Genomic DNA, 17,250 nt, shown 5'->3' on the forward strand with positions numbered 1-17,250 from the left:
ACTCATATATATATATATTCTTTTTTATAGCTTTTTAATTTCATATCTATCTATCTATGTCACATTTTCTTTATCCATTCATTAACTGAAGGACATTTGGACTCCCCAGACCTACTTTGTTAAGGGGTTTTATCATGAATGGATTTTGGACTTTGTCAAATGCTTTTTCTGCATTTAGTGAAATGATCATATGGTTCTTATCCTTTCTCTTATTGATGTTTTTCTTTTTCTTCATGAGCCTTTTTTTATGTTCATGTGAGTAACTTCTACTAGTCTTTTGCTTTGTACCTAGGTATCACTTCTAAGAATCCTTCCCTGATTTTCCAAGTCTTTTTTGATCCCACTCCTGTGTACAACCATAATGTCCAAAACTTCCCCTTTTATCAATCTTTGGATAGAATTATAATTGGAATTATATGCCTCTTTTCTCCATTACTTTAAGTTCTGTGAGAGCAGGGCTGTGCCTATTTAATCCATTATTTTATTCCTCATTTCTCTCAGGGTAGCTGGCTGATCATAGATGTTCAATAAATATATTGAATCTTTTTTTCTCTCTGTTGCTATAACACCATACTCTCTGTACTCAGTTATGTATAATAATATATAGTAAAAATATCAGCATCAAATCCAACTACTTTAATCAACTCTCCAACAGGGGCAAGATGGTGGAGGAGTAGGGTCCCCAAGTCACCTGGCCCCACCAATTTACCTAGATAACTTTCAAACCATCCTGAACACCTACGAATTCGGCCTGAGATTTAAAGAGAGAGCAGCGGGAATGCTACAGAGAGGAGTTTGCGCTTCTAACAAGGTAGGAAGGTGGGGGTGGGGTGGGGTGAGGAAGAACCAAGTGGGGGAGGGGACCCGCAAGGAGCCAGCTAAGGCCGGGCAGTGAGAGCCTCCAGGGCAGGAAAGCCCAGCCTCGGAGAAGCAGGAACTTTAAAAATCCACACCAGATTCTTCCCAGAGGGAAAGCCGCTCGCAGGGAACTCGGGCAGAACTGCAGGAGGGGCAGAGGAGCCCCCAGGTCCCCGGGGTCACTAACAGAGGAAGCGCCCCCGGGGGAGAGCGCCCCACACCGCGGGCCCAGCGGGTAAAGGGCTGGAGCGCCCGGCGGGGCCTCGGGAGCAGCTCAGGCGGGGGCTCCGGGGAGGGGGCTGGGGGCTGCTGCCTTCGGGAGCCGCGGGCCCAGAGCGTGATTCCAGGAGCTCAGGCCCCGGACCCCAGGGCGCAGGGGACACAGACCAGGATCCGGTGATCCCCCAGGGACAGGCGGGGCGGGGAGGGCACAGGACAGCGAGGACGCTCCTGCTGCCGGGCTCACCCAAGCTGTGCAGATCGGCGCCCCCGTGGCCCCGGAGCATCCAGGCCAGCGTGGACTGGGAGACTGCGGGAGTGACTGCGGGAGCTGACTCCAGGGCGGAGAGCTGGCTACTGCCAGTGTTGTTGTTCTTCCTGGTGTCACCCTGTGCCTGGGACTGAGCTGGGCTGCCAGGGAACAGAGGCCTCACAGGGTAAACAGCTCCCACTCAGCCCGGCACCTGGCAGGGGGGTATCACACACCTGAGAATCAGCACAGCAGGCCCCTCCCCCAGAAGACCAGCTGGAGGTCAGGGGAAGAACAAGTTCTTGGCCCAGCAGCGCTGGAAAGCTCCAGGGGAAGTCGAGGACTTACAGTATATAGAACCAGAGGACACCCCTCCTATTTTTTTCTTCCTTTTTCCAGTACAACTCGTTTTTATATCAGACTATAAATTTCCAATTTTTTCTCTTTTCCCACCTTAACTACAATATTTTACCACCTCTTCATTTTTAAGATTCTTCCTCTTTGACTTTCGTATTTCTACAATGACAGGTCCTAGATATATTTTCCACTTCTAAATTCCCTTCAACATACTCAACTTAATTTGGGGAGATATACAAGATATATTTCGTTTGTTTGTTTGCTTTTTGTTTTCTCTGCCTTATTTTGTTTTACAATGGCAGAAGTTAATACCTTCTAAAACATGACCAGTATACACCCAGAACCAAGTGGTATACCATGCTGGTTCATTCTGTGAAATTCCTCATTCCCATTCCGCCCCCCTCTTTTATCTCATTTATGTTTTGGTGGTCAATGTTGGGGCCCTCTACAAGTATTTCTGGTTTATATAAATTTGGGAATGAGCATCTTCTAACATACAGAACTTAATATACTCAGAAAGAAGAGGATCACCCTCTAGAACCACTCAGGTAAACTCCCTCTACTACAACTTCATCACCACCAACTTCTCCCAGTCACACCCTTTTGTTTCCTCTCTCTTTTATTCTTTTTTTTTTCCTTTGGGATTCTTGGCCTTTTATTTTTTACTACCTTATTTTAAAATTTGTTTTTCAGGAAGCCCAGGTGGCTCAGTGGTTTAGAGCCACCTTCAGCTAAGGGCGAGATCCTAGAGACCCAGGATCGAGTCCCACATGGGGCTCTCTGCATGGAGTCTGCTTCTCCTCTGCCTGTGTCTCTGCCTCTCTCTCTCTCTCTCTGTGTCTCTCATGAATAAAGAAATACAATCTTTAAAAATTTATTTTTCACTTTAGTGGTCCTTTTGTTTTATTTTGTTCTGATCTTTGTTTTCAATTTCTGGTCTCTGACCTCGGCAGAAACATCTGGGAAAATTTACTTAGGTTGTGGTTGATATTCTTGTGCAGGCCACTCATACAGTCACTCTTCACAGAGCAAAATGATTAGAAAGAAGAACTCACCACAAAAGAAAGAATCAGAAACTGTACTCTCTGCCACAGAGTTACAGAATTTTGGATTACAATTCAATGTCAGAAAGCCAGTTCAGAAGCACAATTATAAAGCTACTAGTGGCTCTGGAAAAAAAGCATAAAGGATTCAATAAACTTCATGATTGCAGAAATTAGATATAATCAGGCTGAAATTAAAAGTTAATTAAATGAGATGCAATCCTAATTACAAGGAACTCCTAAACTGGAGGTCCTAATGATGAGGGGTGGAGAACCATTTGCCATTCAAATGGTCCTCAAAAGAAAGCTAGGGTAGCAATCCTCATATCAGATAAATTTAAGTTTATCCCAAAGACTGTAGTAAGAGATGAAGAGGGATGCTATATCAGACTTAAAGGGTCTATCCAATAAGAGGACCTAACAATCATGAATATTTATGCCCCGAATGTGGGAGCTGCCAAGTATATCAATCAATTAACCAAAGTAAAGACAAACTTAGATAATAATATACTAGGAGTAGGAGACTTCAACACGGCACTTTCTGCAAGTGACAGATATTCTAAGCACAACATTACCAAAGAAATAAGAGCTTTAAATGATACACTGGACCAGATGGATTTCACAGATATATACAGAACTTTGCATTTGAATGCAACTGAATATACATTCTTCTCAAGTACACATGGAACTATCTCCAGAATAGACCACATACTGGGTCACAAATCAGCTATCAACTGAAACCAAAAGATTGGGATTGTCCCCTGCATATTTTCAGACCATAGTGCTTTGAAACTTGAACTCAATCACAGGAAGATATTTGGAAGAAACTCAAACACATGGAGGTTAAAGAGCATCCTACTAAAAGATGAATGGGTCAACCAGTAAGTTAGAGAATTAAAAAGATTCATGGAAACTAATGAAAATGAAGATACAACCATTTAAAATCTTTGGGATACAGCAAAAGCAGTCCTAAGAGGGAAATACATCACAATACAAGCGTCCCTCAAAAAATTGGAAAAAAACTCAAATACACCAGCTAAACTTACAGGTAAATGAACTGGAGAAAGAACAGCAAATAAAACCTACACCAGCAGAAGAAGAGAGTTCATAAAGACTTGAGCAGAACTCAATGAAGTAGAGACCAGAAGAACTGTAGAACAGAACTGGTTAAAACTGGTTGAAAGTTATCTAGGTAAGTTGGTGAGACCGAATGAGTTGAGGCCTCTACTCCTCCTCCATCTTCTCCAACCCTGCATTGTTATTTCTATTGTAAGGATTGCCACGGTTTCTTTTGTAAGAGTTTAATAGAATTTGCCATAAAGACTTAGTCCAGTTTCCTCCAAATTACCCCATTGCCAATGCTTTCTTCCAGATGTTCACCAATTCTCACCCACTCTGATATCACATCATTCTATGCCCAGAAGTCTGTGAAAGAAATGTATTAAAGTGTGAATCAATCTGTGCCACTGTCCTCTTATTACCATGTAGGGTTGTGGGGCAGAGTACTCAAAACCTGCTACAGTCAGGGTCAACCTTCCTCTCAAACCTCATCCCTCTGCACTGCTCCCTCAATATTGCTCTTAGCCTTTCATACAGAATTTCATACTTTGTGAGTTTGGAGTCCTTTTTAGTACTAATGAGTCATTCTGGAATATTCTATTCTACTCTTCAACTTTCCTCTTTAATGTTTCCTTTTTTTGTGAAGCCTTGCCTGATCCCCACAGGTATAATTAGATGCTCTCTCTCCTGGGTGTTCTAATCTCTCCATGGTGTGGCCAAATGCCTCTGCTTTACCTTTGGTGGTACTTTGCCTTAGTTTGATGAGTATCTTCCGTTTGACCTCATTTAAAATCTCTGGATTTCTTTCCACAACCCTAAGAGGAGCTCAGGAAATATATATTTTCAATACAAATTATTGATCCCAGTCCTTGTGACTATTTTTGGAGCTTTGGCCAATTCCATCTTTCGATATTTTACACAATTTCTGACTTTAGGTGAAGGTCCAGAGTTTTAGTCAGCCAATCAATAGTCACACTAATCTAGAGTTCTAGTTACGAGACTTTTCTTTATTTTCTGGGCCTGAATTTCTATGTCTGTTACCATTGCCTCTTAAACTGGGCTTTGTATTGCTCTTGCTACTTGTTCTGCCTACTCCTTCCTCCTCTGATGGGGTTCTGGGCCAGTATTTTCTGCTTAATTATACCTCTCTCTGAAGTCTCAGACAACACAGCATCATCTGCTCTAAGCTCACTATTCTCCATATTGACTTCTCTGTTAGAAAACTGACTGCTTTAGGCTACGGTTCCTAATCTTGGTTCTACCTGAAATGACCTCTACTATGTCTTCTTCTTTCTGGAACTGGGTCAGTACCCTTAAAGTATGGCTCTCAGAAATGGATGACCTGATTTTGGGTACTGATCCTTCCCATTAAACCTTGTGCTGTTCCCTTCCCAGATAGCCTGGGTTGCTCTTTGCCTTTCTGATAAGGGACTATCATTTGCAGATAAACAAGTCTCGCTGAGTCCTGAACTATAAAATTGCATGAATTTGTTCTTGTTTTTTACTTTGGCTCCATAAAAAATAACTTTTCCCCTCACAGGGAGTTTCTTCCCGGACTTGATGAACACATGAAAAATCTTGCACGCCACCACAAGTGTTGTCTTGTGTAAACTGTACACATTCAATTTTTAAAATCCCTCTTAATCTATTGAATCCTTCTCAATCCAAATACTTCATACTCTTGAATATTCTCCCATAGATTAACCTGGCACCATTTCCAGGAGTGATTTTGGTGGCTGAGATGAGAGTCAAATGTAGAAGGATTGGTTAAGAAGGGACCGAGTTGTAGGTAATTTCACTTAAGGTGAGATAGTGTATAGATGGTAATATCTACAAGACTTGGCCTATTCTTATACCTATCATTTTGAGTTCAGGTATTTGACTTTGTCTTCACTCTTATTCCCTGGCCAGGTTCTATTTTCTCATAAAATCTTCTACTTATTAATCCATTCTTTCTCTCATGGTTCCACCTATAGAATGGTTGGGGGAGAATCATTTACGTAATGTTGTATGTTGATCCTAGTGTTGGCCCTCATCATCCCTGCTTTCTTCCTCACTCATCCTAGATCAGATCTTGCTTGGCCATCACATCAGTTGGTCCTACTCCCAATGGTAGGAAACTTTACCTTGCTTCTGGCTGCAAGACTTTGGCTGCCTCTGGGCATGGCACCCTGGAGTATGCTGTTCAAAATATTCCCTGCTGCGGCTCTTCCCAGGGGCCCCAGTAAGAGAGATCTTGTTAAACCTTTGTTTGAAGAAGAGGCAGAAGTACTAATTGGTGTCTGGGTGGTGGGAGCTTCATTTTGGATCCCAACAGGCAATGCCTGAAAAGGTGCCCATTAAATACCCTATTCTTGGAACTTGACTGGTAGCTTAACTTCTTCTCATCCTTCTGTAGTTTAAACAGTGCAGCTCTTTGGTGAGTAATGGCTAAGGGTAGGCCCAAGGAGGAGAGATACATATAGGCTTCATCCACAAATTAACTTTTCACCAACCTTTCCTGATCTGGATGATCTAATAGACTGTCTGGGGTGAAAATGCATGGTCTTGATATCACTGGGAGAAATTGGAAATACCATCAGTGGTGATGATGTGTACATCATTAAAAGTCTATTTGGACCTTTTGTGTTATATGGACACAGGCAAGAGAGGGATCAGGTGTGTGAGAATTACTTCCTCTCAAGCAGGCAAATATCCTTCTAGTCCTGGTTCAATAGTAAGCTATTTGTAAATCTGTTCCTCTTCGAAGCCCACAGGGTGAGTCATAGAGAAACATTTATGGAGCCACTTCACTCTGTGTCCTGAATTATTCTGGTTCTAGGACCTCTTACCTCCCTTAACCTTCTTCCCTGATACAAGTAAAGGAGCTGAGCCTACTGAATCATACTTTTCTTTGAGGCACAAGGTTACGATGAGGGATATTTGTTGGGTCCTGAGGGGCATTGGAGGTAATTATTTCTTAAACTGTTCTGAAGATACTGTCATGTTCCACAAAGTGGGCAGAGGCTTAAGGATGGGCAGCTTTGAGGATAATTTGAAGCAGACACTCAGGTGATCAGAGCCACATTTCTTGATACTATCTGACCTTTCCTCCCCTACCACCAACATACACTGCAATATTCCCTGGGGGTGCTTAGGGGAACAGTGTGTGGTTGGGAGGAAAGAGGGAAGCAATGTTGGAGAGGATATGGTATTTTTGACTATTTGTCTTTGGTTTACTACTATATAACACCGACTCATTGGATGAATATATCATCCCTTGTCAAATCAAATGCATTGTTTCTGAATATCTGAAGTTTCTGTTGCTCTTAACCAGATTCCTCCAAATGGGTTATTCATTTCTTACAATTCAGTGGATTTAGTATTACTATTTTCAGCTCTTGACAAAGGACTTTCACATATTGTATCTCATTGGATTCTCATAATGATCTTTTGAGACAGATTTTAGTATATTCATTACACATAGAGGAAACTAAGACTTGGAAATAGATGATTTGCTTCAAGTTACAGAGCTGACATATGGCAGTAATAGTACTGAAAATCAGGACCTTGACTCCTGGTCCAGAGTTTATTCCATTACACTAGAACTATAGGTCTACTTTAATCTCTCATCTTCCCAGTTCTCTTGCCTTCTGTGGAGGTTATGCAGTTTTCTTAGCAGCTGTGGTGAAAGTATGGCCAACAATCACATAGCTTCTCTTGGAGAGAAAAGTAAAACATTCTTGGCTGTTTTAAGCTGTGCTGTTTCTTTTTTCTTGGATTATGCTCCTGGCTGACTTCTTTCCATCATGCTTAGAAACTACTTATTGCTGTCCCTGGAATTGTTAGATCAACCCAGATGCATCTTCTCTGCCTGGAATGTGAATCACTTATCTTATGCTCCAAAGCCCTCACAGACCCTAGACCCAGGTCTCTCTGTATTCCTGTGTTTTTCTTTCACATGAGAGCATTGAGGCACTGGAGATATTGAGGGATATTGGGGAGACCTGTACTCCTTAAATTATTCCTTATCTACCCTGCTATTTGATTCCTCTACTGCCCAGCCTTGGCCACCCAGCCCTGGATGTTTTTCCTTGGCCCTGCAGTAGTCTCTGCTAACACACAGAGAGGGTGATGACTGCTTAGATCAGAGATCAGGGATCCATTGATGTAAGCTCTTGTCTGATTGTATCACTAAATAGATCTGTGACCCTTGGACATTTACTTCTTTTTAGATTTCAGTTTTCTAACCTACAAAACAATGATTTTGAGCACAGGATGTATTGCAGAGATGAATAATTTTGTACACTTTTTGTGGATACATGAGAATGGAACTGGAGGGAATATCTGCCATTTTTTCTTTTGTTCTCATTAATTTGGCATGATTTAGAATTCTTTGGCTTTCACATGATAGCTATTACCAAGAACTTCTGTTTTTTTTTCCAGGTCACCACAACTCTGAACTTTGTGTCTACCTCTGTATACCACTGCATTGAAGGAGAGGGAGATACAGGATTGAGATACTGGGGAGAGAAATAAGATATAAACTGTGAAATGATTGGGGAATAATTCAAGGAAGAACCTAATCAATGTTGGAGTTTTCAGGGACCATTTATTCTGTAATCTGGCAGTGAAGTGAAATTTGGAGGAGTATTGTCTCTCCATATTAAGGGAGTTTCCAGATGTTAGGATATTTGGCAATTTCAAATGGAAGTTAGTGATATAAGATTAAATGACCATGTGAGGTCAGTCTTAATTAAATCTGGTGCCAGCATTCAGAATTTGAGAATGTGAGCATTATGGGAAGGATTTTTATTTAACATTAGTTTCTGGGCATCTGCTAAAATCTGGTTATGTCATTTGCTTCAGGTCATAAATATATTAGCATATTAAATTCTAGGACCTGGTTTCTGAACTTCTTGTCCAGTGCATTTCCTTTTGGACCAAGTGACTTGCCTCTTCTGTGTTTGAAGATCCTGCAGAGATATTAACCAAACTGAAAATTATTTTTCATTGTTTACTGAAACCTATGGGGGAAGAATGATGGTGACAGTGTGTTAGTGGGACCATATATTTTGAGCTCCCTATCACTGAATTTAACCTGTCTCTTTTCTTTGCAGTAGCTCTTCACTCTTCTAAGTGAGATGATCACCATGATTCTTTCCAATAATTCTCACTTCCCACATACTTTCTTCTTGGCTGGTATCCCAGGACTGACTGCTGCCCACATTTGGATCTCACTTCCCTTTTGCTTCATGTTCTTCCTGGCAATGACTGGGAATTGTGTCCTGCTTTTTCTTATCCGGACAGAGCGCAGCCTTCACCAGCCCATGTTTTTCTTTCTTGCCATGCTCTCCTTTGTCGACCTGGTTCTCTCCCTCTCCACTCTGCCCAAGATGCTGGCCATTTTCTGGTTTGGTGCTACAGCTATCAGTTCCCACTCCTGTCTTTCCCAGATGTTCTTCATCCATGCATTCTCTGCTATGGAGTCAGGAGTGCTGGTGGCCATGGCCATGGACCGCTTTGTGGCCATCTGTAACCCACTACATTATGCAACTATTCTTACACCATTTGTTGTTGCCAAGATTGGAGGCCTGGTGGTTCTGCGAGGTGTGGGGTTGACCATCTCCTTTCCAACCTTGGCTCGTCGGCTGCCCTACTGTGGCTCTCATACAATTGCCTATACCTACTGTGAGCATATGGCAGTAGTAAAGTTGGCCTGTGGCGCCACCACTGTGGATAATCTCTATGCCTTTGCTGTGGCAATCTTTCTTGGTGTGGGGGATGTGGCCTTTATTGCTTACTCCTATGGGCAGATTGTGAGGACTGTGATTAATTTTCCTTCACCTGAGGCACGTGCTAAAGCAGGCAGCACATGTACAGCTCATGTCTGTGTCATCCTCTTCTTCTATGGACCAGGCTTTCTTTCTGTGGTCATGCAGCGCTTTGGCCCACCTACAGCCTCTGCTGCTAAGGTTGTTCTTGCCAATCTCTACTTGCTCTTTCCCCCTGCCCTGGACCCCATTGTCTATGGGGTCAAGACCAAACAGATTCGTGATCAGCTGTTTAAAATGCTAAGGCCCAAGCAGATTGATCCCACCTGAGTATAGTTCTCATCATCTGGCTCTCAGGGCAAGGGTAGTCTTGCCCTGTGGAGCAGGAGCCTCATAGCCCAGGATATTTACCTAGTAAATATCAGGGACAGTAAAGAGAAAGAAAATTCAGTTTTCTTGAGTGTTTGGAAGTTGGGAAATCTCTTTTCAGGTATATATAGTGTTTAGATACTGGGATGGGAAACAGAAGTGCTGGGGTGTCTCAAGCAAGTAATTTTTTGAAGACATCTTTCTTCTAAGAGTTTGTGATTTACGTGTGTTGACAAGATAAATGCATCTGGAAATTAAGAAATAATGAAGATTTCTATAGACCTGGAATAAGTGACTTAGATCAGGGAGAGATGAACTGAGTGCCTGTTTATACATATGAGAATATGGGCCACTTCCCACCATCATGACACTGACACATAGACAGTCTGTGGGAGCTGATAGGTCTTCTCTATCAGTGAAACTTTGGCATCACAGAAATAGGGGTGGAAAACTATAGAAACTCTTTAGAGTTTCAGATTCATGAAAGAAACTCTTTAAAATATTCATGTTCCATCTGATTCTAGAAATGCTTTAGCCCATGTGCTTTCATTCCTGTTTTTGAGATGGATGATCTCTGACTCCTATAGTATTATGTATTTTTAATCTCTAATAGTAATGACATTTTTTCTTTCATTTTTTTCATTTTTAGTCTTTTGGTAATTCTTTTGGCCATTCTCTTCCAGTTTCTACTATAGGCACTCACTTTTTAATATGTTTATTGTATGTTCTTAAGTATCCTTGCAATGTATATAGTGTTGATTGAGTGTTACGTATTCCTAATATACATAAATTTCCTTCTCTAGTAGCTCATATGTCCTTGCTTCTTGCACGCATGGGTAGTCTGGGCTTTTCCTAGTGGGAATGCAGCTCCCTGTCTTTATCCTTGCTATTCGTACTCATCTTGAACTTTATTTTATTTTATTTATTTTTTTAATTTTTTAAATTTATTTATGATAGTCACACAGAGAGAGAAAGAGAGAGAGAGGCAGAGGGAGAAGCAGGCTCCATGCACCGGGAGCCCGACGTGGGATTCGATCCCGGGTCTCCAGGATCGTGCCCTGGGCCAAAGGCAGGCGCTAAACCACTGCGCCACCCAGGGATCCCTCATCTTGAACTTTAGATCAAATCTCATCCTTTGAAGAAGAGTTTTAAAACTAGATCAGGTCACTTGTTTTATGAATTTGGAGCTCCATGTATATTTCTTTCATTATCTATCAGGATATACAATTATCTATCATCTATCTATTATCTATCTATCTATCATCTATCAATCTACCTATCTGGCTGCCTGGGTGGCTCAGTTGGTTGAGCATTGGACTCTTGATTTCAACTCAGGTCATGATCACAAGGTTGTGAGATTGAGCCCTGAGTTGGGCTCCCTGCTCAGTGGGGAATCTGCTTGAGATTCTCTCTCCCTCTCCTTTCTGTCCCTCCCCCTGCTCATACTCTTTCTCTCTCTAAAATAAATAAATAAATCTTAAAAATTATATATATATATATAGTGATTGGTTGAATGATCTCTGTCCCCCATCTCTACTAAATGGTGAACTGCATTGTATCCTTAACATAGTATCTGGCACATGATAAGCACTCAATAAATGTTTATTTAATAAATAAATATTGTTATTTTAGTGGACTATATCATTGCTAGCATGTTTCCTCATCAGTCGCATTGACATATGTGTGTTTTGGATTAAATGAATACATAAATCTCAAAATGTGATACAGGTACTCAGTAATTTTTTATTGAGGAAATTAAATAAGCTGTCACAAAACCAACATTGAAGTCATAATCACTATTAACACTACTGTCTTTACTGCTATCGTTGTGATGATCACTATCTCAACTTTCAAATGTAATTTCATGTTTTAAAAAAATTTCAACTGATGATATTTTGGACCCTGTGCAGATGAATGGAAGAATATGATTACTTTTCTAAGGCAAACTCAATGCTGTGTATAAATAGAGAATAAAATCAGAAAAATAACATTTGTCTTCCTTCTTATCTTCATTTGCTTTTGTTTTCTCCATTATTTTCTTCTTCATCCTGAGTGTTTACCAGGCTCTCGTTGTGATGATGAAACGACCTTGAAAATAGAGAAACTGTGATAAAATGTGATAGTGCTGTGGTGGATGTTGGTTCCAAGTCACTGAATGGGAAGTAAGGGGCAGGAAAGGGACATGGGTTGGGTTAGGTTAAAGAGATGCTATAAATGACCAAGGTTTAGAAGAGTATGAGTCTAGTTTGTCATGTGAGCAGATGGAGAATTATGGCTAAACTTATGGTCCCTAGGGGGAGTCTACCTGAGTCTACCTCAGTCTTTATCCTAATTAGCTTTTGCTCTATGCCATACTCAGTGATCTCATGTTTCCTTTGTTGAGTATTAATTTTCAATATTATTAGTAAGAAGATAGCACAGCAGCATTATTCACAGTAGCTAAAGGTGAAAACACCCATGTATCCATCAACTAATGAATGGATTAACAAAACTGCAGTATACATGTATTAGTAGTCCCTTAAGCAGAATGAAATTCTGACACATGCTAGAGCATGGATGAACCTTAAACATTATGGTAAGTGAAATAAGCCAGACACAAAATGACAAATATTGTATGATTCCTCTTATATGAAGTACCTACAATAGGCAAATTCATAGACACATAAGTAGCATAGAGGTTTCCAGGGGGCTCGAGAAGAGAAGGATGGGAATTATTTAATAGATACAGAGCTTCTGTTTGGGATGATGGGGAAAATTTTGGAAATAGATATTGGTGTTGGCTGCACAACACTGTAAATGTACCTAATGCCACAGAAATTGTAACTTAAAAGTGCTAAATATAAAATTGTAACATAAAATGATAAATATAATGTTAAATATATTTTTCCACAATAAAAAATAACAACAACAAAACCCCAAGAAAATAGTTCAAAGAAGAGGCAAAGTGGAGACCTCCCTCTTCTCTTAACTCTATTCCATGGATTGGAGTGAAAGAAAGAGCTGCTGGAGATGTGCAGTAGGATTCCAGAAGAAGATTCCTTTTTTTTTTTTTTTTTTTTAAGATTTTATTTATTTATCCATGAGACACACAGGGAGAGAAAGAGAGGGGCAGAGACACAGGCAGAGGGAGAAGCAGGCTCCATGCAGGGAGCCCAATGTGGGACTCCACCCCAGGTCTCCAGGATCACACCAAAGGTGGGCCAAAGGTGGTGCTAAACCGCTGAGCCACCCGGGCTGCCCCCAGAGGAAGATTCCTTAGTGGGAGGATGGATGAGTGTACTTATTACCAATGGGTGTAGAGTCCTTTATGTGCCTTAGCTAAACTTGTTTTATTTTATTTTATTTTTTAAAAAGATTTTATTTAATTATTCATAAGAGAGAGAGACACACACACACAAGCAGGGGGAGAAACAGGCTCCACACAGGGAGCCTGACGTGGGACTCGATCCTGGGTCCCCAGGATCACTCCCTGGGCAGAAGGTGGTGCTAAACTGCTGAGACATTGTGGATGCCCTAAACTTGTTTTAAGCAATCTTAGTCTGAATATTTTATATTAGTGTAAAAATCTTTTTGTTTTTTAAAGATTTTATTTATTTGAGAGAGAGGGAGAACGAGAGTCAGAGAGAGAGAGAGAGAGAGAGCGCATAAGCAGACTCCCCACTGAGCAGGGAACCTGATGCATGGGCTCCATCTCAGGACCCTGGTATCATGACTTGAGCCAAAGGCAGATGTTTAGCCTACTGAGCAACCCAGGTGCCCCTAGTGTAAAATCTTGATGATATGAGCAGTTCCTGTTGTTCAGCTCTTACTCCATGGTACCTTGAGCCCTTGAGGAAAAAAAAAAAACTTTGTATATAAGCTGTCTTATTTAATGTTTACAAAATGCATATGAAGTTGATACTTGCACATCCATTTTTTTTTTTTTCTGATAGAAATGTTATGGTTCCTACTAAGTGGAGACCATTTATTTTCTCACACTTCTCATACTTCTTCTTTGGTAGTGCGTTTACAGTGAGTTCACTGTTCTTGTTCCCCAAGGCAATTTTCAGGTTTCCTTTTTTTCCTCTGGAAAAACAGATTAGCAAAGGAATAAGCATGGACTGGTACTTTGCTGTTGATATCTTTCATGCAGATCATTCTCTACTACTCCCAGTTACTGGTATATCTCCTTATTGCTATTCTTCAGTAAGGATGACTAAGTTAATATCTTCTCTATTTTTTGGCCCCCCATTACCCTGGTGCAAGAATTCAGGATTTATGCAAATGACCCATTAAACACTCTGCATTCTCGAGTTCTTTCTCCCAAGATCCCTCCCTCATTTACCCATTCCCATGACATATCCTTGAACCTCTCTGGAGATCACTGTGTTTGTCTCCAAGACATCTCTCAGCATCTGTACTTCACCTTTTCTTATGCATACTCCTAGCATGATATTTGATAATGAGATTCTGCTCATGTCTCAATCTTCTGCTTAAAATCTTCCTGACTTCCACTTCCCACTGTCCTTTAACATGACCTAAAATGTGCTACTATGGTTCCTGCTTATACCCCAGGCTCATTTCCTGAATATTATATCTCCAAATTTCATGATTCTTTCAAGCATTGACAATACCAAGCTCCCTTCTCTCTTGCCTCAGAGTTTTGTATTCTTAGCCTACCCCTACAAATCCCTTCACTTTTAACCCATTCTTCTGGTACCTAACTTGAATTAGGGGGGATTTTCCTGCATTCCCGAGAATGAGAAGTTTCTCTTATTATATGTTTGACATACTGTGGTTTTAATTTATAATACTTATAACTCTTATTAGGTTTCTGTGATTACATACATAATATATTCCATCCCATAAGCTATGATGACAAGGATTGTTTATCATATTATTTGTTTTGTTTAGCATCTAGTAGAGTATATGGATTTGGTAGGTATTTAATACTACTCAATGAATGAATGAATAAATCAAACTTCCTACCAGTTATGAATGACATACTTGTTGATTGGTTAAGTAAAAAGACTGTGCAATTGAAAAAATTATTCCAAAGGAGAATGTGGCTGCTAGAGTGAACTGTAGCTGCTTTATCAGATATCCAAGGGAAGGATCTGTCTGGTAATGGAGAGATACGATAAAAGAGGTCTTAGCCATCTCATTGGGAACTTGTTTGTATGGAATCTGAGAATCAATAACTATCCCATATTTGCCATGGTAGACTTGATATCTGTGGACCTGTAGCAAACCCTCAGAAGAGAAGTAGAGTGCTTAATTCACTTGAGACAGGTGTAATTTGTCTTAGATTAGATCCTCTAGAAATAGACACTGAAGCAGAGATTTGCATGCAGGAAGCTTATTGTGAAGTATACAAATTACACTTGTCAGGGAGTAAGGGGAACAGGATGGAAAAAGAAGAAGTTAAACTATGATCCAGTTACCCCAGATGCCTGAGCTGATTCCATGGAGAGCTCCTGAGCTGAGAAAGTACTTCAATGTTGTTTCAAAAGAGAGAGGTTCAGCTTTTTGTATTTGTACCTAGATAGGTCATTGGGTGAGAGTTGCACTCAGAAAGGAAAAGTAATCTTGGGTGATGCAGCTCTCTGTTCAAGGGAGAGTGACTCAATTATGAACTTTTAGCAGCCCAACTCTCAGCAATGGGGGAATGAACACATTTCACCAGAGTCCACTAAAGAATTTATTACTCTGAGTTTGACCTGTGAGAATGAGAAATCTGAGCTTACAGAGAAATATGAGCTTTCCTAGCTCACTGAGCATGCAGTTTCCTATGACAGACATCAAAGTGGATAGACTTAGAAGTCTGACCAACACAGGACAAGCATGAGCCACCTGGTTCCACTCCCTCTCTGCCTTTCTGCCCAACTAGTTATCTCTGAGGGAGTTGACTTGGCTCTGTGGGTCTCCATCCAATCTGGATGCTAACTTTGGCTTAGGTGTGTGTGTGTGTGTGTCCTCTGGGACATGCCAGTTGGTAATAACATACTCCCCACTCAGTGTCTTATTCACAGTCACTAGACCTACCTTGGGGAAGTATCAAGAATGGACTTGTCTTTCATGGTAAGATTGCAGAACTAGGTATAAATTTGCACATTATTTTTAGAATAAACTATATATCATAACTTTATATACATCATTTAATTAATATTTATAACAAACCATTAAGATTTGTATTATTTGCTCTACCAACAGGTTAGGCAATCTATACTCAGAGAGTGTAAGTAGCCTACCATGGTTTCATTTATAGAATATGAAAGGGACAGATTTTAAGCATAGTTGTCTGCCTACAAACTTTGTGTCTATCCCCTGTACTGTGACGCCTGTACTAGCTAGTTTTTAATTATGAAGTTTAATGAAAAACTGTTCTTTTCTTGAGACAAACCATTTAGGCATTGAAAGGATATGTTTAGATAAAACATAAAATTGTGGATGAACAAAAAAAAAAATTCACAAAATAGAGTTCTCCTAACTTGATTAGTGTGATCCTCATAGAGCTAATGAGTCCTTTCTAAGAGACAGTGGCCAGTAGACTCTAAATTTTGAAGGACAAGAAAGACCAATTAAAATAATAGAGGAATAAGAAGAATACACAAAAGGCATATGTAAAATAAATTGATGTACTCATATAATTCCAAGAACATTGGAATAGTTCATTCAAAACATGTGGAAATTTGTTTAAGTATAAGTCAAAGTAATACAAAAGATAGCCTTTGAAAACCTTGTTTGCCAGTCTTGAATGTTAATTTTATTCTATGGATTAAATGGACTGAAGGATTTTAATCTTAGAAGTTTTGATGTATTTTATAATCCTCTGCTTTAAGAATGCACAGTGGATAGGAAGGGGTTAATGGCAAACTCAGACCGATCTAAGGAAAGAATCCAGGTGATAGAAGTTAGGAATATGCACTAGGCTGTGAAGGTGGAGGGTGAGAGGAATGAGTGAATATTAAGAGATTAAAAGGCAGTCAACAGGAACTGGTGAAAATGTAAAAAGGATGAGAGAGAAGAATGAATAAGAATCATTTTGAGTTTCTACATGAAAGAGCATGAGGAAGGTGAAGTGGATTTGCAGTGGGAAGAATATGCAAGTTAATTCAGTCTCAAATTTGTTGAGCATGTGGTATAGATATTTAGGCATAGATAAATGGAAAATGGATTTGGGTTTCAGAAAGGTATTTGACTCAGAAACCTAGATTTGGAAGAAATTAAAAAATATAGATTGTCAAAATATGGTAAATGGATGAGCTCAATCAGAGATACTATATAGAACAGGGGAAGGAGGAGAGGATGAGGCTTTGGAATCAGCCGCATATAAGGGAGAGGTAGATGGAGAAGGTGGTGG

At 40.3% G+C, this 17,250-nt stretch overlaps 1 protein-coding gene and 1 long non-coding RNA gene across 28 annotated transcripts in view; both read left to right on the plus strand.

Annotated features, from left to right (window-relative positions):
• Window positions 1-2,568, plus strand: part of LOC144294777 (uncharacterized) — a 109,154-nt gene extending 106,586 nt beyond the window's left edge. For all 27 annotated transcript variants that reach the window (XR_013362137.1, XR_013362150.1, XR_013362147.1 and 24 more), the window contains 2 exons: window positions 656-811; window positions 2,378-2,568. This is a non-coding gene — a long non-coding RNA (uncharacterized LOC144294777). The remainder of the gene's footprint in view (window positions 1-655; window positions 812-2,377) is intronic.
• A 6,350-nt stretch (window positions 2,569-8,918) lies between these two features.
• LOC144295312 (olfactory receptor 52K1-like) lies at window positions 8,919-9,869 on the plus strand. The gene has a single exon (XM_077867697.1). The coding sequence runs from the start codon at window positions 8,919-8,921 to the stop codon at window positions 9,867-9,869; it is 951 nt and encodes a 316-aa protein (XP_077723823.1).
• Window positions 9,870-17,250: the final 7,381 nt, after the last annotated feature.

The sequence above is a fragment of the Canis aureus genome, chromosome 23, assembly GCF_053574225.1.
Source record: "Canis aureus isolate CA01 chromosome 23, VMU_Caureus_v.1.0, whole genome shotgun sequence".
In the NCBI taxonomy this organism is placed as follows: domain Eukaryota; kingdom Metazoa; phylum Chordata; class Mammalia; order Carnivora; family Canidae; genus Canis; species Canis aureus.

Coding starts and splice junctions, on each gene's coding strand:
- LOC144295312 (XM_077867697.1), top strand. CDS start 8,919: ATGATTCTTTCCAATAATTCTCACTTCCCACATACTTTCTTCTTGGCT.